This window comes from Heterocephalus glaber, unplaced genomic scaffold (assembly GCF_053883595.1).
Source record: "Heterocephalus glaber isolate CG9 unplaced genomic scaffold, H.glaber_assembly_v1.0 deba00001561, whole genome shotgun sequence".
Lineage (NCBI taxonomy): Eukaryota > Metazoa > Chordata > Mammalia > Rodentia > Bathyergidae > Heterocephalus > Heterocephalus glaber.
Genome location: NW_028258349.1, coordinates 9,141,499 through 9,167,192, shown reverse-complemented (window position 1 = coordinate 9,167,192; position 25,694 = coordinate 9,141,499). Strand labels below are relative to the sequence as shown.

The window sequence follows — 25,694 nt, the reverse complement described above, 5'->3', positions numbered from 1 at the left end:
AAAGGGAAGAATCCAAGAGGAAGAGATGACAATCATAAATATCTATGCACCAAACACTAGTACACCCAACTATATAAAACAAATACTAATGGACATGAAAAGTCATATATGCACTAATACAATTGTAGTGGGGGACCTCAACACCCCACTGTCACAAATAGATAGATCAACTAGACAAAAAATAAGTAATGAAATACTAGAACTCAATCGAACTCTTGAACAAATGAACTTAACAGATGTTTACAGAGTCTTCCACCCCACAAAATCAGAATACACATTCTTCTCAGCTGCACATGGGTCATTCTCCAAAATAGACCACATACTCACACATAGAACATGTTTAAGTAAGTGCAAAGGAACTGAAGTTATCCCCTGTATATTATCAGACCATAGTGCGATGAAATTGGAGATCCATAGCAAAAGAAACTGGAAAAATTTCATAAACACATGGAAATTGAACAACACACTTCTGAATAACCAATGGGTCACAGAGGAAATTAAAGAAGAAATCAGACAGCTCCTTCAATTAAATTACAATGACAATACAACATATCGGAATCTATGGGACACAATGAAAGCAGTCTTATGAGGGAAATTCATAGCAGTGAATATGCATATTAGGAAAACAGAACGAGCCCAAGTAAACAACCTGAGGCTGAACCTCAAGCTTCTAGAAAAAGAAGAGCAGGACAACCCCAAAGCTCATACAAGGGAGGAAATTATAAAGATCAGAGGAGAAATCAATGCAATGGAGACTAAGAGAATGATACAAAAAAATCAATGAAGCCAAGAGTTGGTTCTTCAAAAGAATCAACAAAATTAACAAACCTTTAGCCAACCTTGTCAGAAAAAGGAAAGAAAAGGCCCAAATCCATGGAATTAGGAATGAAAAGGGTGAAATGACAACAGACCCAGCAGAAATACAGATGATCATCAATACCTACTTCCAGAACCTATACGCCAATAAGATGGACAACACAGAAGAAATGGACAGATTCCTAGATACATATGAATTACCAAAGTTGAATGAAGAAGACCTAAAAATTCTGAACAACCCAATATCAACCAATGAAATTGAAAATGTAATTAAAAACTTATCAACGAAGAAAAGCCCGGGCCCTGATGGCTTCACTGCTGAATTCTACAAGACATTTAGAGAGGAACTGCTGCCACTACTGTTTAAACTCTTCAATGAAATTGAAAGGGAAACAATACTCCCAAATTCATTCCTGGAAGCAAGCATCACCTTGATCCCAAAAGCAGAGAAAGACCAACTGAAAAAGAGAACTATAGGCCAATCTCACTAATGAACATAGATGCAAAAATCCTTAATAAGATACTGGCAAATAGAATGCGGAAAATCATCAAGAAGATCATAGACCCTGATCAAGTGGGATTCATCCCAGGGATGCAGGGATGGTTCAATATACGAAAATCAATTAATGTAATACACTGTATCAATAGAGCCAAGGACAAAAACCATATGATTATCTCCATAGATGCAGAAAAAGCATTTGACAAAATCCAACATGCATTTATGATAAAAATCCTACAAAAAATTGGAATAGATGATCTCTACCTCAAACTGATAGAAGCCGTCTATGAAAAACCAACAGCCAATATCATACTAAATGGTCAAAAACTGAAATCCTTCACACTAAAATCAGGAACAAGACAAGGATGTCCACTATCACCACTCTTGTTCAATATAGTTCTGGAAACATTAGCCACGGCAATTAGACAAGAGAAAGAAATAAAAGGAATAAAGATAGGAAATGAAGAAGTCAAATTGTCATTATTTGCAGATGACATGATACTCTATATAGAAGACCCCAAGAACTCCACCAAAAGTCTTCTAGACTTAATAACCAAATTCAGTCAAGTAGCTGGTTACAAGGTCAACACACAAAAATCAATAGCTTTCCTCTACACCAATGACAGACTCACTGAGAGAGAAACAGGGCAAATAATTCCTTTCACAATAGCATCCAAAAAACTGAAATAGAATCATCCTAATGAAAGAAATCAAAGACCTCTTCTCTGAAAACTATGGCACTCTGAAAAGAGAGATTGAAGATGATATCAGAAAATGGACAGACATCCCCTGCTCCTGGGTAGGAATGATTAATATAGTGAAAATGGCCATACTTCCAAAACTGCTATATAGATTTAATACAATTCCAATTGAGATGGCAGCAGCATACTTCATAGACCTCGAGAAAACAATCCAAAAATTCATTTGGAACAAGAAGAGACTCAGAATAGCAAAAGCAATTCTAGGTAACAGAGACATGGCAGGGGTTATCACAATCCCCAACCTGCAGCTATACTACAAAGCTACTGTGATAAAAAGAGCATGGTACTGGCAAAGAAACAGACTTGAGGACCAGTGGAACAGACTAGAAGACGCAGAAACAACACCAGACACACTCAGCCATCTCATCTTTGACAAAGGAGCCAAACACCCTCACTGGAGGAAAGATAGCCTCTTTAATAAATGGTGCTGGAAAAATTGGGCTTCAATTTGCCAAAGATTAAAACTAGACCTGTATCTCTCACCATGCACTAAACTAAAATCAAAATGGATTAAAGATCTAAATATTAAAATAGAAACTCTGAACCAGTTGGAACAGAGGTTAGGTAGAACCCTTGAAGACATCGGTGTAGGAAAAGATTTTATGAACAAAACCTCAGTTGCCCATGAACTAGCACAAACAATCAACAAATGGGATCTCTTCTTATTAAAAAGCTTCTGCACAGCAAGAGAAACCACCAGCAGTGTGAAGAGACAACACACAATGTGGGAAAAAATCTTCGCCTGCTTTTCCTCAGACAAAGGTCTACTATCTCGAATCTATAAAGAACTTAAAAAGATCAGACCTCCCAAATTTAAAGACCCAATCAAAAATGAGCATCTGAAATGAGCAGACATTTCTCAGAAAAAGAAGTAGAAATAGCAAATAAATACATGAAAAAATGTTCAACATCACTGGTCATTCGAGAGATGCAAATGAAAACAACGCTAAGATTCCACTTCACTCCAGAAAGAATGGCTGCTATCATGAAATCAACCAATAACAAATGCTGGTGGGGCTGTGGGGAAAGAGGAACCCTGCTCCACTGCTGGTGGGAGTGTAGACTGGTGCAACCACTGTGGAAATCAGTATGGAGATACCTCAAAGAACTAGGACTGGAAGTCCCATTTGACCCCGCTATTCCACTGCTGGGGATCTTCCCCAAAGAATTAAAAGAATCATACCACAGTGATATATGTGCACCCATGTCCATAGCAGCACAGTTTGTAATAGCTAAAACTTGGAAACAGCCCAAATGCCCATCAACTGGAGACTGGATAAAGAAAATGTGGTTTTTTTAATAAAATAGAGTACTACTCAGCCATAAAAAATGAGAAATTAGAGACGTTTATAGCTAAGTGGATGCACATTGAGGCAATACTCTTAAGTGAAATAAATAGGACACAGATGTGTAAATACCGAATCGTTTCTCTGGTGTGAGAAACTGAAAGTGTAAATAAGGACTAAATGTATAATAGGTAATGTAAAGTAGGAAGAAAAGGGGCAAAGGGGAAGGAAGTGGGAGGTCTAGGGGAAAGGATAGAAGGGAATGGGATTAATATGAGAAAATGGAAAAATAGGAACAAAATCTTTGTAAATAGGGAGGAAAGGAGGGGTTGAAGGGAGGGCTGGGCAAGGGTGAAAAATAAGACCCAAGAGAGACTATGTAAAGGTGCAAATTTCCAATGATGAATGTCATTATATTGTATACCTAAAATGTACCAATGATTAGAATGAATAATTGATAATGCAAAATAGGAAGAAAAGGTCCAAAAGGGTAGGGGTAGTGGGAGGGGCGGGGGAAAGGAAAGAAGGGAAAGGAAAAATGCTGAGAAATGGAAAAAATGGAAATAAAGTCTTTGTAAATAGGGAAGGGTGGAGGGGGTGAACGGAGGGCTAGGAATGGGGAAAAAATAAGAACCAAGATGCATTATATAAAGGTACAATTCCCAATGAGAAATGTAATTGTGTTGTATATCTACAATGTACCAATAACAGAATTTAATACCAAAAATAAAAGAAAATACACTCATTTTATTACAGTATTTCTGAATAAAAGACAGTTTGTGGGGTGGAAATACAGAGAAGACATGCAAGGGGGGTGCTGTGGGGCTAAGTATGGGCTAATTCCTGGGGGCCAGGGCTGGGAGTGGGCCTCTACCTTATCAGCTCCCCATCATGGGTCTCATGTCTGCACAGTGGTCTGAGCTGGACCTCAGTGGGACCACTGTGACCTAATACCACCAGCCAGGGACCCCTTTCCCCTGAAATGCAGCCTTACAAGGTCACTTCTGCTCAGAGGCCCCTGAGGCTCTCAGTTACCTGTGCATCCAGCCACCTGTTCTCCAAGGCTCTTTGTTTCTGGCATTGTTTCTCAGGTCCATCTCCTGTTCTGGGTGCCTTGTTAACACTTAGGAGCATTTGTTTTCTGCCAGGTCTGGGAACAGCAATGTATGTGTTTCGACTCATTTGAACTTCAGAACAACCTTGTGGAAAACAATGAGGTATGATAGGTGTTCACTTTTGTGAGGGTTAAGCTTGATGCTATCAAGTACATTGGCTTGGGAACCACCCAGGATGTTAGTAAAGCACACTTCTGAGTGTGTCCATGTGGGTCATGGAGGTGTGATCTTGGCTACTGTTTGGTCCTTGGCCCTTTCTTTGATACTGTCTCCTGCTCTGCTTCCCAGGTGCCGTAAACTAAGCAGCTTTGCTCCACCATGCCCTTCTGCCATAACGTTCCTCCCTTGGAACCAGGTGACCATAAACTGGATCTCTTGAAACCATAAGCCAAATTAAACTTCTCCTCCTTTAAGTTCAAGTACAGTATTGTGTCTCTGATGAGAAAGCTGATTAATACAACTGTCAAAAGATAAGGGCAGTGCTGGGCTCCAAATCTAAGTATTTGGGTTCTGACTAGAGGTGTCCATCAACTGGATTAGGGTCACTGGCTTCACATGAGTTTAAGTAATAATTTAAAATTGGGAATCTCAAAATGTTTTCTAAAACTCTGAGATATATTGAGATGATTGCATTTAAAACACGGACACTTTTAATGCACAAAATTGGCTAACTTTCTTGTAGGAGCATGAATGGGCCCTCAGTCTGTAGCCATCTCCAGCTTTGCAGGAAAATCTTCAAAGGCACTGAGTGTAAGTAGAGATGGGACATGAAGTGTTCTTAGAAGAGGTGGCAAAAGCATTGGTCATTGAGGCCACAGGGCTCAGCCTGACTGCTGGAATGACCTCAGCACATTTCTCCCAAGCAACAGAAACTAAGATCGTGGTGGAAGATGTGGGGAGGCCATCAGTAGGAATTAAAACTTTAGAGATGTAAGTGTTATACACCCCTCTCTTTGGTAAGGGGTGAAGTAAGACTGTGTAGTTCACAGGAATGATCTGGAGTTCAGATCACGTTTAGGGTTTGCCAACATGTAGGTTCACTGTATCCTGAAAGAAAGATTTATTATTTGCATTCTATAGTATGGAATCAAGCCCCAGAGAGGTTAAGTAACTTATAGTGACACAATGTCTCTGACACAGTTAGTGAGCAGTGACAATAGGAACCCAAATGTGGTGGAAATGATTCTTAACCTGTGCTTCTTAACCACTGGCACAGTATGGTTGCCCCATTGGAAGCAGCCAAACCACTCCACACCCTGAGATCCCCCCTCAGTCTTTGTTTGTAGTTTTTGTCTTATTGAGGGGCTCTTTGGGACCAATAAGAACAATCTGCCAATATGTCAGGTAAGTCTCTTTTGATGGCTCATCTTTGGTGTCAAACTGACGAGATGAAGTGACACCTAGATAGCTGTGTGATTGATTTGTGAGTTGCTGGTGGTCTAAGTTGGGAAGATCTACCTGCAACGTGGGAGGCACTGTCCAGTTGGCTGGGGGCCCAGATGCAACACAAACACAGAGGGAAGGTGAATTAGCTTTCTCTCCTGGAGCCAGAACACTCTTCTCTTTCTGCCCTTGGACATTAGAACTCCCAAGTTTTCCAGCCTTCAGCCTTGGACCAGGAGTTACATCAATGGCTTCTTTGTTCTGAGATTTTTGGTCTTGGACTGAGCCAAGCTACCTGCATCCTTGGGTGTCCAGATTGTAGACAACCTATCATGGGACTTCTAAGCCTCCACCATTATATGAACCAATTCCCCTACTAAATCTGTCTGTCTATCTATCTATCTATCTATCTATCTATCTATCTATCTATCTTCATCATCATCATCATCATCATCATCATCATCATCATCATCATCATCATCAGTCATTAGTCTACAACTCCACCATCTATCAATCATCTGTGGCTGTATCTATCTATCTACTCACCTGTCATCATCTCTTCTATTGATTGTGTGTCTCTGGAGAGCCCTGACTAATACAGCTTTCATTGCCTGTAGCATCCATTCTTTAAGTGTGATCCCAGAACAGTAACTTAGCATCACTCAGAAACTGAGAACATGTTCTTGGACTTCACCTCCAAACCTACTGACTGAAAAACTTTCAGTGGTGAGGTTTTGAACAAGATTTCCAGGTGAGAATTTGAGAATCACCAGTCTTCTAGAAAACTAGAATCCACATTGAATCCAGGGTCTTCTTACTGAGCTACATACATCTTCAGCCCTTTAAAAATTATCTGAGACAAGTTCTCACTAAGTTGCTAAGGTGCTCAAGCTGAGCTCCAACTTGCCCTCCTCCTGCCTCAGCCTCCCAGAGTGCTGGGATTACAAACTCCCTCTTCCATTTTATGCCAAAAGCTGGGAGCTCTGCTCTGGTCAGGGGCAGATGAGAAAGGTGTGCTCGGTTGGGTAGGGCAGTGCAGCACAATGGCCAGGAGAGAGAGCAACACTGGAGGAGAGCCTAGCAAGCAGCTGTGGGTCAATGTGAGAGCTGTCACAGGGTCGATAATGCTGCCACTGAGCAAATGTGATGCTTGAGTTCCTTTTGGTCAGCAGTGGTGTGAGAAATAAGCTTCAGGAAACAGGATGCTCCCTGTCTGTGCTTTTCTTTTCTGCATCACATAGACCCCCAAACCAAGGGAAGGAGTTGGGCTTGATAATAATGATCAGAGATCCCCCCACCAGGAAATAGAGATATGGTATCACTTGGGGTGCTGTAGACACTTGTCTTGCAGCAGGAAAGCAGGACAGTCCCAGATTCACAAGGCTCCAGGCTCTAGGCACAGAAACTAATGGTTAAAGTGTGGCATGTATAAGAAACACACACTATTCTTTGTTTTGTTTTAAATAAATGTTTTATTTTAGAATAATTTTAGATTAATAGAAAAGTTGCAAAAATAATATTAAATGTTCCCATGTATACTTTACCTATTTTCCTCGATATTAGCAACTTCCATTATCAGAGTACATTTGTGAAGTAAACTACCAAATTGATATATTTGGACATCACCTGTTTTTCCCACTAATGCTCTTTTTCTGCCCCAGGATCCAGTTTAAGATGCCATATGAAATTTAGTCATCATGATTGTCAAGTATCTCTAGTCTGTGATGATTTCTTATATTTCCCCAAACCTTGAGTCTCACTGAGCAGTAACCAGGTAGGTAGAATGCAGTTGTTACATTTGATAGAATCAGAAAATAGGTTTAGAAAAGTCCTGAATTTTTCCCTCAAAGACAATGTATTTTCCTGTGGAATTTCCTAAGTTTTAAATGTATCTAACTGTAGATTGAGTTATCTGTAACCCAAAATTCTGAAATCTGATACCCCCAAATCCAAATATTTTTGCGAGCAAACATGATGTCACAAATGGAAAGTTTCACAACATGAGGCTTTGCTTCACACATGAAATTATTTTTAAAAATTGTATAAAACTACCTTCAGGCTATGTGTATAATGTATGTATGGAACACAAATAAACTTGGTGCTTAGACTTCCATCCCCAAGACATCTCATTATTTATAATATGCAAAATATTCCCAAATTAAAAAAAAAACCCAAAACACTTTTGGTCTCAAAGCATTTGGATAAAAGATGCTCAATCTGTAGTTTATGATAGCTGCACCCCATAACTCTGGGGGATGCCATTTAATCCAGTTCATGGGCTGCTGTCTTCTGAGGTTGGACATTGTGGTAAATAAAGGCTCTGTAGTGACAACTAATTGAACATTTTGAAAACATGTACTTTGTATATGTCAGGCCAAACACATCTGCAAGTCCTACCCACCCAATTGATTTTGGCCTTTAGAGAAGCAAGATATTTATGGGACACTCAGGACAACACATTTGGAAAGAAGCAAAATTTTAGTTTTTGTGTCATTTCCCTCTTGATCTGTGTACCATTTGTTGTTTAATTATACTGTTTGATCTGTAACCTTTTCCTCAGAGATCCTGGCTTTGTCTGACCTAGTAGTCTGGCTCAGGAAATCTGCTGAGATTCTTTTCCCCAGATCTGGACTACGAAGGTGAGTGCCTACAGGTTAATAACGAACTTCAATCCCAAAGGGCAGGAGTCTATTTGGAAAACAATCCTGTCTGTAACTGGCCTAAGAGAGACTTACTTTTAGAAAATACCGATGGAATGTTGGTGACATATTTTGGAGCAGCCACTCTGCAGGATTCAGTCTGCAGTCACGCACACAAGTCAGAAAGAACATTCCTTCCACGCCAACCACATGCCGACCTCTGTTACAAGGGCATTAGGAATGTGACTGTGGCAGACTGTCACTTCAACCATTGTCATTCTTTTACAGATCAGCACACTGAGGCACAGGGAGATTAAGTCTCTTGCCCAAGATCATGCATCCCCCTAGTATTAGACCAAAGATTTGTCACCGACCATACAGGTTGGAACACAGCCTCCCAGACGCTCTGCTGTGCTGGGGCTTTTTATCATTGTAAAGGGTAGTTGTGGGTCTGCCTAGGAGGACAAGTAAGTGGAGTCTGGAAGAAGGTGAAGAGGTAACAGGATTTGTAGACTGTCTTATGTTATAGGTTGTACCCAGGTTTAATGTGGACCATTAGGAGTTTGGATTCCCAACTCTGGGGTCAGCAATATCAGCCAAAGTACAGAAGAAAAAGCAAGCCTTTAAAGGGGTCTCTATTTCATGGCTTCTATGTTTCCCTTTGCAAACTCTTTGGGCTGAAGCCAAGGAGAGAAAGAGTTTTTGTACTTGCAGAGTTGTCACGTGACACACCCTAGAGGAGCTCTGGGGCTCTTTGAAAACCCGCTGCAGAGGAGGGAGATGCCAGTGCAGGAGATTTGGTCTGAAGCATTAAAGGTGATGTCTGCTAAGTTGTGGAATGCTCCTCATGGCTTGGGGATACTTCACAGTTGAAGTCACATTTCCAGGCCTTATGGCATGTTGTGGAAATGTTACAGTTGTTTTTCCTCTTATCTACATAAACAACATAACTTTGTCAGAAAATTGAAAATGTGCACTTTGTCCCATCAGCGAAAATGGGCTGTCAGATAAGGCTTTTTTTTTCTCTATTGCATCCTATGAATGATGTAAATGGTTTTTGGCTTTGGAGGATTTTTTTTTGCCAGGCACTAGAGTAAATGATCAGAGTGGTAACATTTTTAACCTTATCTATCATACTGAAACATTTTTTCTGCCTCCAATAAAACATGTCAGAGTCGATTAAGGACATTTTTCAATGAGGTATAATTCACAGATTTTAGTAGCGAATCCAAGAGCACTGAAGTATTAAAGAGGCTGTGAATACTTAATTACAGATATGTTACCATTCTACCTTTGCTTGAATTCCCTTAACGCTTAGGAGCTCTGCTCTGAAAATGCGCGTTTTGTCTGATTGCTGGGTCGGAGGAGTAGCAGGTAGGATGGCTGGGGATGTGTCACATTGTATCTGGTGACAGGGCCGTGAAAGATACAGCAGCTCAGTACGTTTGGCGGTGCTTATCTGGTACATGAGAGCACATTACTTCCCAAAGCCCAGGATCACTTTGGACAGTATCATTAAATGCCACGTCATTACCTGTTATAGAGCAGTGCTTTAGCTTCAAGGGCCTCTTGGGATATGTGCAACAGTCAGAAGAATGATGGGCAAAGATGGAGCCAGCATTAAATTTTCAATGGAAGCAGTATTGGCTTTGACTTTTCAGAAGCCTTATCTGTTAGATGGTGTTTGTCACTGGGCTGCAGAGCTGTGGATGTTCGTCAGTTGGAAGTTGCAGGCAGTTGAACGATATGGACAGGTGAAGTCTCCGTGGGGACCGGGCTGGCTCGCAGAGAGCTGGAGGGGGTAAATTGAAGGTTTATTTATCCCATTCGCTGTCAAGGTCAGCTTGCTAGAGAGCTGTCCTATGGATGCTTACAAATGCCAAAATCCTGGCAAATTGTCGGAGAGAGCCTCCAAATCACTGACCTTTGTACAGCTCCCATCAACGTGCTGGTGTCTCGGAAGGGGTCCTCAGAGGGAGTTAAATGGTTGGTAAAATGAGCCTTGTGCTGTTGCTGTAATGTCAACGGTGCTGCTATGTATTTTTTTACTTTTGCGTTTTCAGCAACAAGGGTAAAGTCAAAGATATGACTGATGAAAGAAGGGGGTGGATTGTGCAGAATAATTATGCCAGTGTGGGTTTTGGAAAATGAATTGGTCTGAATTTCTACATTTGACCATATTTCAAAGCTTCAAGTCTAAGGCATTTCAGTCTCTCCATTGTTCTAGTCCTGCTAGAAAGAAATATTTCACAGGGATAATTTTTTTGTTATTCCCCCTCCTTATCCAGGTACCTGATGTAGCCAAAGGCCTCATGGGGCTGGCTATTCTGAACTATGTGTTCTCCTGGTGTGGATTCTGGTCTAATTTTGCCATGACAACTAACTCAAGGAAGTGCGACAGAGTCCATTAAATTGCCTTCTATTCCTTTTGTTGAAGGTGGGACTCTATGAAATGGGACTTATTATAGTGACAGTTATTCACCTACAGAAGCCATGACTGAGCTATGAAGGAATACCCACACCATGGAATATTATACATCCCCTAAAAAGGACCTACTTGTTCTGTATCTGTTGACTTGGAGGGATAGCCACAGGATCCTAAGAAAGAAAAGTGTATGATTTCTGTGATTAGATTCTGCAAAAGAATTAAAACCACCTTCCACCTAGGACTGCCAGATAAAATATATAATGCTTGATAAATTTGTATTTGAGCTTCAGATAAATAACAAATAATCTATAAACATTTTTAAAGAAAATTTGTTGTTTATCTGAAATTCAAATTTAACAGGATATCCTCCCTTTTTATTTGCTAAATCTGGAAACTCTCTCCCTTCCCTCCGGATACATAATATATGCGTCCATTGAGATCTACATACCTATATGTTTGTGTGCATGCAGAGTGAATATGTGTGTCTGCATGGTTACATAGGCATTAGGTAAATAGAAGAGACATCTTGGTAATTAAGGAGGATTTTCTGGAAGGGGCAGCATAGGGGTTAATGGGAGGGTATGTGGTGGAGGGGGGAAGAAGGCGAGGAAGACAAAAAAGGCAAAAGGAGAGACCCATCGGCAGTAGGTCATTCGTTCAGTTGTTCATGTTACAAAGAGCTCCCAGATTTCCTGTGTCAGAGCCTGGGCCAGGCATGAGGATTCTAAGAGGAAGGGGCAGGTTCCTGGATCTTGGGAGCTCACCTTCCAGTGAGGAGAGCTGAGAGCCAAGCAGGCTGCCGCTGGACATCTCCTGGTTGGGGCTGCCACGGACCCTGAGGGCTCCCCAGTGGGGTCTCTGCTCAGAGCTGGACAGTCAGCAGTACCTCTTCTGTTGAAGATTTGGCATAAAAACCGAAAAGGTGTGTACGTCATAGGCCCAGTTTTCACTCTCTGGGACTTTCTCCTGGTCTAAACTTTTTCTTTATCACCCATGAGCTCAGGGATGATTAAAATTGCCTTGCAGTGGTGGCATTTGGGGACCTGGTGAAGGGTCAGAGGGGGACAGCACTGGGAAAACTGTGTTCTGTCCCTTTATGTTTAATATGAAAGACAGTTGCTGCAGGTTCCTTGCATCCACTATTTACAAGATCATTCAAAACCCTCCTTCTTATTTCCAAATTCAATTAAAGAGCTGTTAATATGTCCCAGGTTTGTTGTAATGAGCCCATAACTGAAACTGACATCATTATCAATTCAAACAAAACACAAATCCTTCATCTTTTGCTTCCTCAGGGAAACACCAAACTTCCCCAATCCCTGGCCTCTCCCTGGCCAGGAGGATGCTGGAGGCTTGCCTGCCTGTCTCTCTCTTGCAAATACTAAGGTTTCTGTGGAAGGGGACTTCTCTTCCCACTCTATTTGCTCCCTTTGGCCAATGAGACTTTGAAAATTGTAATTCTGGAAAGTCCTTTCTAAGTTCCACTTCCTGATGAGTGCCCCTTGCAGGAATTCTTTTCAAGAAACTTGGTGAGTGGGATTTTTCTGTGCTGTTCTGTAGCCTAAAGCTCTGATGTTCTGTGGCCCCAAATCTCAGCTTCTCATCATGCAAACTTTTCAGGGTTCCCACATCTACTCTTCTGGAATGAGGAGGAAATGGGCAAAGAATTCCACCTGGGTAGTGATGCAGAGGGGAGCCCGATCATGAGGTAGAGACAGAGAGAATAAAGGTCAGAAGATAGAGGTGGATAGAATGGGTGAGCAGGGTCTTCAACTTTCAGCTAGGGCAGGACATGTGGGCAGTTAGGGATGATTCAGCTGGGCTCACCCATCAGACCCAAGTGTTCACTGGGTTTCTGTTGGACAGAGCATTGAAAGGAGGTACAGAGGGATGCTGGGAGAAGATTTGTTTCTGAGCATGAACTGAGGGTCAAGAATTGGTGATACTGGTCCATTCTCCTAGTAGTTCAAGCACATAAGAAGAAGAGTAGGTCGCTGAGAGGTTATATTTTTTACCTAACCTTTCAAAAAGCTAGTAGCAGCTGAATCTAAGCTCAAAGGCTTGTGTTTAACATGTTTGCAGAGTAGCCAGGAGGTGTTTCTGCAGCCTGTTTATCTAACAGGTGTTTCTGTGAGTTTATCCACAGGTGACCCAGAAACCCCCATTCCTGAGGCACAAGGCAACCCCTCCATTAACCTTCCATCAATATGGAGCTGTGGTTTCTCTCATTATGTCCTTCTCTGCATTCTGACCCCTTCCTTCTCTGTAGAGCCTGAATATTGGAGTCTTTCTGGAAGCTTTTATGTGCACTGGGCATCTGACTCTTGGTGCTCACCAGAGTGTGTGGTTCCCAAGAGCTGAGTCTGGACTGGGCCATGCTCAGGACTAGCTGTTCCCACACATTGTAGGGGACACACCTGGGCCCTGCCTGGGGTGTGTTGAAGCTTCTCTTGGGGGAAGGGAGCCACTGCAGAACCTCATTCAAAAGCCCATTTTCCAAATGGATCTTGCACCTGGAGCCCTGGATGGATGACTCTATCAGTGATGTGGAGCCACAGCTTTCTGCAGCACTTGTCTTGGAGTGAGTGCAAATTTCCTCTCCTCCCCTCCATCAGCTACCCAGCCCCAGGCCCTCATTGAGCCTTCTGTGCAGGTCTCCATGGAGACCTCCACTGTAGTTTTCCACCCCAAAGTGGAAAATGACCAGCGATTTCTGCAGCGAGTTCATCAGCTTTGCCCTGGTTGGTTTCCAGTGACCTGAGCTACATGTCTTTGGCTGCTTCACAAACTCTTAGAGAGGTGAAAGGAGACAGAGCCACAGATTCCAATCATTGGTGCCCATCAAAGAAGAGGCCAATTGCATCTTTCCATTTGTTTTTCCTCTCTGAGCTTTTAGGGCATTGCCATTCCTTCTGTCACTCACCCACCAGGAAGTCAGCTGCTGAGGATTCTTGGGAGCACGTGTTGTCCCAGCCTCAGCAAATACTGAACAAAGCAAACAAAACAACTGTTTTTGTTTTTTTTCCCCTATCTTCTCTGGTCTTCAGCAAAAAGACCAGGCATTTTCTTGAGTGCCAGGTACATGTAAAGAGAAGCAAGGCACAGTTACTCCCAAGGCAACTGTTTTTATGGAGACAATATGCTTCAGAGGAGCAGCTGATGAACATGTACACAATCACATAATTTCAGAGAGTAGTAGGTGCTATGCACAAAATCCCCCAGGGGATATCATGGTCAACCATATGTAGGTCTTGAGGTTAAAACCTGAAATCCCAAAGAGCAGACCAAGGGAAAGCCTGGGATCTGCAAAGACTCTGGGGTGGGAGGAGCCAGCAGGATGGGGGCTCAGAGAACACAGGAGCACATGGATGGAGAAGAATAAAGAGGCCTGCAGAGAGGGGTGTGCAGGTCTTTGAACCTGGAACTACTAGTTGGTATTTTTCTTAGCACAGTCATACAGAGAACCCACAGAGGGAGTTTCCTGTTGTTCTACCTTTGGCTTGGCCAGCTGCCTTCCCTTTCTTTGCCTACTGACACTTTGCTCTTCTGACCTGCTCCTTGCTCCCTGAAATCTTCTCATCCTCCCTACCAGGATCCATTACTGTCTCATACCGGTCTCCATCGGACAGAGCACTCTGCTGGCAGCACCTCCACAGCTTTGCAATGCTGGCTCTGAGCCCTGGGGCCATCTTGTATTCTTCTTTGCAGATCTGAAGTCCCTGATGCACAAACTTGTTCAGGTGTCTTCCTCTAAGCCAGCAGGTGCCTTGTTCAGGAATAAGGCCAACAGAACACCCTTGGGAGACAGGGACAAGAGTCAGGCATCTACAGCCTTTCCAGCCCTTTGGAAGAATCCTGGGTTAGGAACTCCATGGGAGAGCTTAGGCATTGGTGCCAGCCATTTTTGGCTTTGGGTGAGCTTCTGGGTAAGGATTGAGTCAGACTGGTGAGTAAAGAGAGAAGGCTGGAGGCAGAAGCAACATCCCTGCTTGGAACACACCATTGCTGAAGGCCACCCAGAAGCCATTCAGGATCAGAACCCTTGTTAGACAAGCCAATGGTTATGTGTGTCTTTATCCCCATGGCCAACAGAATGGGTTTATCCAGAGCAGGAGTTGCTGGTGAACACAGCTTCTTGTACATTCATGCTGTATGGAGTCCTCTCTCCCCACTGACTCATGCCTTGGTCCTTGACCTGTGATGTGGCTTCTGTAGGGGAGAGGTTCTATTTGAGTGATGCTGGTCTGGGTCATCCCTGAGCTGGAAGATACCCCAGAGGGACTGTCCCATCCACCAGGTGACCCTTCAGAAATGAGGTCTATCTGGTATTTCCCCTATAGGTCCCCCACCTCCATCTTGCTGTGGACAGCCTGAGCCCTTGGAAACACAACACATGGATTTAACATATATCATTATCCCACTAGAACTGCCTGAGCACACAGGCTGCTCTGTCCATCCAGGCCTGCTGAGACACTGCTAAGGCCCCACACTTGGCAGCAATTGGTGTTTGAGAACACTGCATCCTTCTGGTACCTGCTCTACTTCTGGTGGATTTGAGGCTCAGATTTGTTCCCTTGCCCACTGCCACCCACTGGATCAGTGTCCTTTGGGCAGGGTGCTTGGACCAATAGGGACCCTCCTTTTAGCTTGTCCTACTAAAGCTCTTTTCTCCCTTGAAAGAAAAGGTGACCTGACTTCCTCCTCTCCTATTTTTGTGGCAGAACTGGCCACATGACAGAACACATTATGGTTGCAACTGTATTCCCCAAACTCATCTTCAACCAACATCTAATACATGTTCTTCAGTGTGACGGGTGCTCATTGGCCCATGGGAATGGCCAGGGGAATGGGGAGCTGTCTCAGTTCCATGACAGGGTGGTTACCCTGCAGCTTCTTTCTGTCCTTGTGACCAAATAGTCCCTCACGATGCTGAATGTCAAGACCACGGTCCAGCATGCTCCTGCCAGCTCTCGAACCCAAGCTCAGAATGAAGCCTGGCAGGAGTAATTGCTGTAAAGATGCATGATTCCATTCTGTGGACATTGAGAGGAGATTTTCTGGATGAGTAGCTGAAGAAAAGGTAAAGTCATGACCTTGACCTTGAAGACAATATCATTAACAGAGTCACAATACCATATTCTGGGCCACCTACCTATGTCATATCAACTTGCAAAAAGTCCCAGTAATATTTACAGTTGGTCTTTAAATAGCAGTGGATACGAATAAAAGAGCAATATCTCACATCATTAGTCCATAAATATGCAGTTTAGTTTTATTTGTCAAATAAAATAACCTGAGATTGAACTGCCTAGTTGAAAGACAAAGACATACATGCACCCATCCAGATGTCTGGAGCCCTGGGGAATGTTCTGTTCCCAAAAGTGCCTTTCTCCCTCCCTTTCCTAGCATTCCTGGGAAAAATCATCCAGAGAGGTTCTACTCCCTCTTGAGGGTTAGGATCCATGGCAGGAGATATCTAAAATCCCTGACTTGCTTCCTTTATTTATGGGAACTTTGTTGTCATTCTATAAAACCCTTGGAAGCCAGGCATGGTGGTGCATGCCTGTAATCTCAGAACCCTTGGAGGCTGAGGCAGAAAGATTGCACATTCCAGCCCAGCCTGGACAACTTAGCAACTTAGTGAGACCTGGTCTAAAAGTGAAAAATAGAGAGTCTGTGGAGGTAGCTCAGTAGAAAGGCCCTGGGTTCAATCCCCAGGACTGCAAAAAAAATGTCCTTTAGAGTATGCTCTGGGCTGGAACGTGGGAGGCTGCTTGAGTATTTCCTTCCCAGGATGGCAGTCTCTGTTGCACCCCAGCCTGGATTTCATGTCACCAGCTAGAGTCCAGATGGGTAAGCATGAACTGGCAGGGGCCTTGGAATGTGAGCAGGGAGACAGGGACGTATTTCCTGGGAATCTGGGACATCCACATGTAGGCTGAAGGCCCCACCCAACGAGCCCGGCTTCCAACTGTCTCTGGGTGGGAGAGGCTGGGGATGAAGGAGGGGCCTTTGCCTGATTGAGTGGGCCTTGTGTCCATAGGGAGTTGTCCCAGTGGAATGGGGAGGATGGGCTGGGTGGACATCTGGGCTCCTGTGGTTAGGGGACACAGCCTGGCCTCTCCACAATGCTACCTGTACTTCCGGAACTTTTTCTGACTTGAATATTGCTCAGCCAAAGCAGAACACATTTGGATCTTAACTTTTTATGGTTCTGGTATTTTTTTTAAAAGCAGAAATATTAGAGATACTATATCCTGTCAATACCCAACATCACTGAGACTCAGTACATGAGGTCTGAACTTCATCTCAGAATGCCAGTGTTGTTGTACATAGACCTTGATTTCCAAGTAACATTCACACTGCAAGGCTCAGACTTCATGAGGGAGACTGAGGGACATGATGGTGAAGCCAGAGGGCTTGAGTAAACCCCCTGACCCTTTCCTTCATTCTTCCAAATTCCAGGGCTTCCTGGGTCAAGCATTGGGGTTAGGATTTTGCTTGCATTCTGTTTAGTAGGTTCAGTTTTTGTCTCCTCTTGTATTCTTGGGATGACGATGATAAACAGTCATAGCTTTTAGACTGCAAGGTCACCAGCATGCTCTGAAATGCAAGGATCTAAACACATAAATAAGCCATGATTTTCAGTTGCTATGGCCTTTTCTTATTGTGTTCCTGAAACATACTTGTGTCCATAGATGCTATATTTTATTAAACTAAATTGCATTATATATTTAAGAAGGAAGTTAATGATGTTTATGAAATTCAAGCCTGTTATATTTTTTTTCATCACAGGACTCTCTTCAGGGGCGTACACTTTGTAAAAAATTATTGTATTATTAATTAATTATTATTGTGATAGTTAAGATGGATTGCCAAATTGATAGGCTTGGGAGCACCCAGACTTCTAGATGTGTCCAGTTGGGTCACTGAGGCATGACCTTAGTAGAGTCTATATCTGATCCCCGACTCTCTTCTCTTTCTCTCTAGTGCTGTTCCCCTGCTCTGCCTCCCAACCACCACAAAATGAGCAGCTTTCTTCCACCATACAATTCTGCCATGATATTCCTGCCTGGGAACCAGCTGACTATGGACCAAACCCTCTGAAACCATGAGCCAAATTAACCTTCTCTCCTTTAAGTGGTGGATGTCAGGTATTTGTTGCCAGCAACAGAGAGCTGACTACTACAATCATTATTTTTAATCATACATATTTGTGGAGTACAGTGATCTATCTATCTATCTATCTATCTATCTATCTATCTATCTATCTAACATGCCATGACCAAATTAGGGTCATTAGCATTTCTATTTCCTTAAACTTTTAAACAACTCTTTGATTAAGGCTTCTGCACTACAAACTGAGAGAAGGGATAATATGGTCTGAGAATTCAGTCTTCTTAAGGATCCACAAGAAGCACAGGGAATTAAAATAATTATAAAAAGTGGAAAAAAAGAATGTGAATCAGAATCAGGCTTTCCCCATAAGTTACCCATGCCCTCTGTTCATGAGATGTGTAGAAATATTAAACATCAACCCCAGGCAAGTGATTTGAGTCAAGAAAGTTTTTCGGTTTCTGTCTTGAAGTTGGTTGTTAGAACAGTTCTGACATGATTGGATGGGATGGCTTCTGGGTTAAGAGGAGGGGCTGGCTTTTGTGCTGCATATCTCCCATGAAATCTTACCCTTTTGGTGTCCTTGGGAGTTTCATCTTTTTAAAAGGATGGTCATTTTCTTGGTGCCAAGATACTGTTTTAGTGCTGGAGCACTTGTCAGGAATTGTGACATAAGACAGAAACTTACACTACTTGCCGTGAACAAAAAGGAATGTGTCTTGTTAGCAGCACAGGCAGGATACACAGCCCAGGCTGGTGGCTTTTATTGCTTTTGCACAGGAGAGGAAAATATCATCCAGCTTAATGATGCTGTATCTTTGAAGAAATAGGCAGGGTTTAACCCGAAGCGCCAGAACTATGTGTTTCTGATGGCCTGCTCCTGCTGACCTCCAGACGTGGATAGTTGGGGAGCCTGCTTGCAGCCTTGGGATGGCGTCTGAGCAGCACAGCATCTGCATGTAGGAGGAATCAACAGCCCATAGCACTTTGCTTAGTCATGGGAAACTGGCCAGGTATAGGATCCAGAGTCTTCCAAAGTACAGACACATCTCCAGGGTGGCCCCCCTTAGATGGCAAGTTTGAGCCCAGACTGGGCAACTTAGCAGTAACTTAGATAGGCCCTGCTCAAAGTAAAAAAATAAAAGAGGGGTTTGGGGGTGTAGTTCAGTGCCAAGGCCGTATGTTATATCCCCAGTACTGGAGGGGGAAAACAATAAGGAAGCCACTTCTAAAGCCAGGTCTAGGAGACTCGGTCCTTTCCTCTTGGTTGAAATGGACCTCGCGCACATCAGACATTCAGGCATGGGGCTGCTGGTATTGGTCAGGTTTGTCATAAATGGGCTGCTATGAAATGATAGGGACTTCATTTCATTATTTCTCCATAGACCCGAGGAGTGTTTCTCTCAAATGCTTGCTTGGTTTGAGCTTGCTGTAGCACAGTGGGTTTGCGCCTCATGAAAACAGATAAATGAAAGTTCCATGAAAAGTATTTTAAAAGACAGTTGTTGATAATAAGTAGAAGTGTCCTAAAAGATTTAAAACATAACCCTCCCTCCCCCTGGCTTGGGTTGTCTCGCCCCTTTGGGGCAAGCTGAACCCTGTCCCTCATGCTCGGTTGAAAGCATTTGCTTGGTTGTGGGAGTGAGGGGTCCTCACCGGCCCAACCCCTCTTTATCTATAGATCACAGCTCTGTCCTGTCATCTTCATAGAGAACAGAAACAGTGACTCCCCAGGGAAGGAGGAGATGCTACTCTGAAGGACAAATTTAAGACATTTCTAAAACATCCCTAAACTTCTTCCAGGAACAAAGTTTTAAATAAGGAAAGAGCCTCAGCTATTTCAAGGTCTTGGATTCATTCCCTCTGTGGCACTGGTGAGCAGCTGTGCAGATCCCTCCTCCAGAACTGGAGGGAGACTGATTTAGCAAGTTTGGGAAGAGCCCACTTGGGATCCACCTTCCATCCTGCTTTAAAAGAAAGCTCCTCATCTTATATGGAAGAGAGAGGATCTGAGTATTGGATGTGTTAGTCTCACCATATTTCACAATGTTTTACTGAATGAGTAACCAGTGTGGCAATCATTTAGGAAAGAGACCAAATTAAAATATGGGAACCCAAATCTTTGTCACCTTTGAAAAACTTCGCACATGTCCTTATCAGTTTCCATTAACCTGTAGTCCATCCAAGATGACCACACAATTAATTGCTTCTTTCAGGGACCATCTCTTGAAGCCACTGAGAGCCTCCTAAAATGCAGGACAGAATCCTATTTTTTGCATCTCCAGCCAATAGCTGGAAGGCTTGGCAATAAAAGGTGTTTAGTAAATGCTGATTGATTATTGAGTTCTCATCTACTTCACCTCCTCCCTTCCACCCCCGCATAATAAGAATATGCAAAGGTCTTATAAAAAAGCGTCCTGACAGTAAATAGGGAAGGATGAAGGGGTTGAAGGGAGGGCAGGGGAATGGGGAAAAAATAACAACCAAGAGAGATTATGTAAAGGTGCAAATTTCCAATGATGAATGTCATTCTATTGTACACCTAAAATGTACCAATAAAATTAATTAAAAAAAAAGCCATGAAGTGTAATCTTCATAAGAACACCGGTGCTCTTTTCTCATGGTTTCTGAACACTCTTGGCTTGTTGATTGCATGGCCATGGGAGGCATAGTCTGGATTTTGAGGGCAATGACTGTCTGCTTTGGGATGTCCTGTCTCTTATCCACAGGTTGAACATGTGCCCACAGTACATACAGACCTTGGGGAAGACCACCATGGGGGCAGGAGTGGGAAGAAGATTGGGAAGATGGACTGCCATGAACCACCATGATTCTTTCTCTGGGGTCCTCAGGACAAGTTTGGAAGAGGAGTTAGGGCAGCTGGAGGAAATGGTTGAGGCTAGTGTAGATGGAGAGAAGCGGGTACTTCATTTTGGAAAGACACGTGATGTAGTACAGAGTGACACCAGGTCAACTGAAGAGCAATGACAGGAAGAACCCATTTGATGACTGAATTCCAGAATTACAACCCCAGTTTCCCAGGTCAGGGGCAACAAAGGTCATGGACTTTGGCACATCAGTCAATTAAACTGAGCAAGGGAAAGCTTCAAAGGAAAGTTATTCCTGTAAAAATTTAACAAGCTCTACAAACTCCGGGATCACTTAGAAGTTGTGTGTGAAGTCACAACCAAAGAAGCCCCCATCCCCAACCAAATTATTCCAGTTCTTGGCACATGTTTGGAGTTAGAACAGTTTTGTTCTAAAAGATAAAGCTTAAAGTTACAGAGTGTCTCTTGAAGAGGGGACACTCAGGTGAATCAGGAGGGGCCAGGCAGGAAGGAGAGCCTGAGAGGAATGGCCTTGGACAGAGTGCTGAGCTGAGTGAGGGGTGCAAGCCACCTAGCACATCCTTGTCTGGGGTCCTCTCCATGGTCTCCTTCTTTGGGACCGATGACATCATCACATGTGCACCAATTTAAGATAGAACATCAGGAGCCTCTGGGACCATCAAGCAGTGTCACATCTCAGGAGAACTTCAGCAGTTTTAAGTTCAAGGACAAAGTAATCAACACAAAACCATCAAATAATAATAGTAATATTAGCAGCGGAATACCCAGTTTCACGATTGGATTCCCAGAAGACTGCATCTGCCATGTCATCCACGCCATGGTATCATCTCAATTGCTCCCTTTTTATTTCAGAGGCAGGAAAAAAATCATGAACTACCTGTCCCCTGATAACACAAATGCACCTGTAAATAAATATATCAATGTCTACACACAATGCATATTTATGCAGAATCCATACTCTTGGCAATTCTTTAGTACCAAGGAAATGTCCTTCTGAGCCTAAGAAATGATGCTGTTAATTCAGTTTTGGGTTTAGGGGTAAACTTGGACTATCTGTGAATCACAAGGTGAGGCTAATTAAGTGGCATTCATTGGGGATTTGGAAATAAAGAGGCTTCTTGTGGGAAGGTAATTATATCTTCATTGACCCTTGCATGCAGGGTCCCCCACCCCCAGAGGCAGGGGCTCTCTTCCTTGCAGTGTGACATCTCCTTTCAGGATGAGCTGCCCATCACCTTGCAAAGGCCCCTTCTCCACAGACTCGTTTTCTAATCAGTTCACATGATTGAGCTTCCACCAAGTGATGCTTTACTTAATTCCTTTCCGCCTGTAGGGTGTGAGGCTTGGAGGGCCTCTCGTCAAAACTTTGGAGGGCTCTGTCAGTTTGAAAAGAACATGACCTTTAAATTGTATCAGTATGTTTGCTGGTGCATAAGGGAAAGGAAAAGGTTCGTCCTGATGGAAAACCACTCGGAGGCTAAGGAGTAATTCAGAGGGAACCAGCCCAGGAAGGTAATTTGTTTATACATAATTTGCTAAGTGGGGGGAGAATGAGGACCTCTTAGCTGCTGGGTAAGAAAGGCTTGGAAGTTCACGTTCGAGGACACTCTGCCTATGTTAGGGTATTTTTCTTTCCTTGCTCCTCCACTTTGAGCCAAAGATCTTGTCAAAGATTATTAGAATAGGTAAACTAGTACATCACTGTTACTGCAATTGAGGGACAGACTTTAAGCAAGAATATACTTCTAGAGACATTCAGGGGTTGAATTGTCAACCCCCAAAGAATGAGCAGGGGCTTTTCTGAATTGTGTAACCAAATTAGGAAAGTGAGGAAAAGTTTACTAATAACTGCTCTTTGGAGATCAGGGCATATATTCTGATTTTATTTAGAAAGTTTTGCTAGAAGAAAAAGAACTCAAGAGTTCCATCTGCTTTATACAATCATCCATCCACCTCCACATTTGTGGATCATGTGTAGCTTTCAATGTGTTTATTTGTATACTTTTGAAAAAAATCACATGACTTTGAAATTAGGAAAACTTTTAATTATGACCCTTCATGTCAGGGTTTGTTGCTATCCCACCCTTTTTTTCCTAGCAAAAATATTTTGATTTATTATGCAGAAAAAAATAGAGGCTGGGATAATAGACATTTCTTGGTTTAAGGAGGTGACCAAAAATAACAATGTCAGTGTGGAGCAGACATGTAGTTGTTTTATTTTTATTTGTGACATCTTTATCTTTCAGAATCAAGAAAGCTGCCCACGTTGTCGTGCCTCATTGGTGAGGGAAGAGATGACTAAACCTGTGGAACAGAGTGAGTGCTTTCAGAGCTGGGAGACCACCTGATGTCCCTGTCTTCATCTTCTTAGCCACAACACTGGGGCAGGACACTGTGCTCTCCCATGGAGGGTGGTTATTTCTGGAGATTACTAATTTTGGAGGGGAAAAAGGGTGGCTTTCTCAGAAGGAACACACATGAAAGAGTAAAAGTCATGGTAGTCTCTTATTGATGTGAACATATTGTGAGTAGACAACATATTTGCTCTTTGCAGCAATGAGCAAGTTCCTGACTCTGAGTTCCATTTGTCCTTACGTTGTAAAGTGGAATCATTTGTCAGCTTAGGTGAAGCCCCTGTGCCTGACCGAAAGCAAAGGTGCTGTGAAGTATTGACTGAGTTTGGGTTCCTAATGCAAAATGCAAAATGGGAATTGAAACATACTTGATGAAATTAAAACATTAGTATTGGCTTTCAGCTCTTGGTTCTCTAGCTCCTCTAATAAATGCAGGGAATCTCAGAAACAAAAGCCAACAAACCAACAGCAAACAGCCAGGTGCCTCTGTGAGGTGGAGGAAGCACAGACCTCACTGCAAGATCTGCAAATTGATTTTCCCCAGTGTGGACTCCAATGGTTTCACCTCTAACTTTGACATATACTTCTCATTTATTTTAAGTAGAATGCTTTTATTTTTACCACTGGTATGTGAGGACACTGTGACATCTTAACTAAATGAAACAATCCTGATTAACATATTAAGCCATATACAGGGAATCTTAAGAAAAATGCCATAAAAAACCCAAGATATACACACTCAGCCTCTTATTGGTGTTTATAAACATGCATATAGGCTGTGCTTTCTGCACTGTGGGGCTCACAACAGTGTGGACTTTCGGTTTCTGGACTCTGCCAAAGACATCAATTAGGAATTTAAGAAGCAGCCTTTTATTGCACATGAATCTGCAGATGGTCTCTTGGAATCAAATAAATTTAGTATCACTGGGTCAGGAACCAACTGGGTGTTTGTGCCTCTCTGGCCCAGGATGTCCATATTTAATTCCAAACTTGGGACCTGGAGTAGAATATGATGATTCAGCCATTTATACCAAAAGTAACACAGGTACAGTGGCATTTTTTTGTGGTACTGTGCCCACCCTGAGCTACACACCCCAGTCCTTTTTTATTTTGGGACAGGCTCTTAATAATTTATTAAGTTGCCTAGGCTTGGCTTGAACTTGTGATTCCCTTGCCTGAACTCCCTGAGTGCTGGGATTATAGGCATTACCACCATGCCCAGTTCCAGGTATAGTGCTTTAACGCTATTCCTTGAAGGTCTCAGGAGATTTTTGTCTAGGTTACTACCTTGATGCTCATCAAGGGACAGCCTGCTTGGGCCAGAGAAGCAAAATGGCACCAAAGGATCATGTTTGAGTTCTGGACATATCTGCTTATTTATCCTAATGGTGTTTCTAGCAATCTTAATTGAAAGCAAAGAAAGCTATGACAATATTTTCTTTGGCCTATTCAATTGCTGCAATGTTTCCTGCTCTCCTCCATCTCAGAACTTGGCATTTCAGACATTAGATCCCAGTAGATCTTCAGCCTTGGAAAGGCAGGAGGGTAAATGGGGAGCAAGGAGGTTAGGAGACAGTGGGAACTTTCATCTGGCCCAACTCCATCCACTCAACCAGTTGTCATTTTATGGACAGCCCTAAAAGGAGCCCACTATTTGCCATCTCCTGTGTGTCTCAGGCTCGCCCACGGGAGAACACAGTGGCATGGGTGGGCGGGGGGTGACTTATTTTGTAAACCAAAGGTTTCTGGTTCTTTCATGTCACAGGTTCCTGTTGGTAAGATTTCCCTCTAAGGAGCCCCAGGACTATCCAGCCAATTTGCTTTTTGTAAATCAACAAGATTTGCTTACCTCAGAGTGCCACTCACTCCAGGCTCAGAACTCCAAGTTTCCAGGGTTGCATCTGACCACCCGACCATTCCAACCCAGGGTTCATCTCCAGGGATATGATGTGGGAAGCCTGCAGGGCCAGGAGGCCCTTTGAGCTTGTCCTGCAGAGCTGTCACCTAGTGGCTCCAGTCTGAAGAGCCTAGGATAATTCCTGGCAACTTCCCCAAGGGGTGGGACTGGTGTGGGCTCCCTGGCTGGCACATCAGCTTTGGCTTCTGGAGCAGAGGATACTGTCCTGAAGTCTGAAACTTTCCTGAGACGTGGGCCCTGCCTGGCTAGGTAAATCTGTGACTCTCCAGACACATTTTGAGTGAATTGGTTTCAGCTTTCACAAAATGCTAATGTTGATATTGTTTACGTCTGGTCCCATTGTTTTTCACTTTAAAATTACAGCTTTAGTACATTAAGCTAATTTCATAATACTGTATTAACTTAATATTCCATAAATCACACATGTCAGATTGCATTGTTACGGATGCACAAAACCCAAATTTACTACTCAAGCTCTCCAAACACATGTATTCATAATTTGCTCCAGCGAGCCCTGTGCCGCCATATAG

At 43.0% G+C, this 25,694-nt stretch overlaps 1 protein-coding gene and 1 long non-coding RNA gene across 6 annotated transcripts in view; one reads left to right on the top strand and one right to left on the bottom strand.

The window, feature by feature from the left end:
* Positions 1 to 4,428: 4,428 nt before the first annotated feature.
* Positions 4,429 to 25,233, bottom strand: LOC147823989 (uncharacterized). 2 transcript variants are annotated; one of them, XR_015443051.1, is made up of 6 exons: positions 25,096 to 25,233; positions 14,540 to 14,723; positions 11,692 to 11,818; positions 11,057 to 11,097; positions 10,034 to 10,291; positions 4,429 to 4,561 (listed from the first exon to the last, which is right to left on the bottom strand). XR_015443051.1 is itself a non-coding variant. In XM_087191011.1 (5 exons), exons 2-5 carry the CDS (start codon positions 14,614 to 14,616, stop codon positions 10,216 to 10,218), a joined length of 321 nt encoding a protein of 106 aa, XP_087047137.1. In that variant the 5' UTR covers positions 14,617 to 14,723; positions 25,096 to 25,233; the 3' UTR covers positions 7,627 to 10,215. The 2 variants fall into 2 exon arrangements, 1 of the variants encoding a protein (XP_087047137.1); XM_087191011.1 differs by lacking the exon at positions 4,429 to 4,561 and having other exon boundaries at positions 7,627 to 10,291.
* Positions 7,518 to 25,694, top strand: part of LOC147823988 (uncharacterized) — a 96,139-nt gene continuing 77,962 nt past the window's right edge. For 2 of the 4 annotated variants that reach the window (XR_015443054.1, XR_015443055.1), the window contains exons 1-4: positions 7,518 to 7,634; positions 8,421 to 8,499; positions 17,918 to 22,404; positions 23,139 to 23,208. This is a non-coding gene — a long non-coding RNA (uncharacterized LOC147823988). Of the gene's footprint in view, positions 7,635 to 8,420; positions 8,500 to 17,917; positions 22,405 to 23,138; positions 25,104 to 25,694 lie in introns of those variants that run through there. The other 2 variants (XR_015443053.1, XR_015443052.1) reach the window with 2 other exon arrangements.

What these genes read in the sequence shown, in the direction of transcription:
- LOC147823989 (XM_087191011.1), bottom strand. Translation starts at nt 14,616, where the DNA reads ATGGCCCCAGGGCTCAGAGCCAGCATTGCAAAGCTGTGGAGGTGCTGC. An exon ending in TCAGCTCTCCTCACTGGAAG is followed by an intron (nt 11,098 to 11,691) that starts GTGAGCTCCCAA and finishes TTTCTTTCTTAG; the next exon opens with GATCCTGTGGCTATCCCTCC. An exon ending in AGTCAACAGATACAGAACAA is followed by an intron (nt 10,292 to 11,056) that starts GTAGGTCCTTTT and finishes TACCCCCTCCAG; the next exon opens with CTCTCTGCGAGCCAGCCCGG.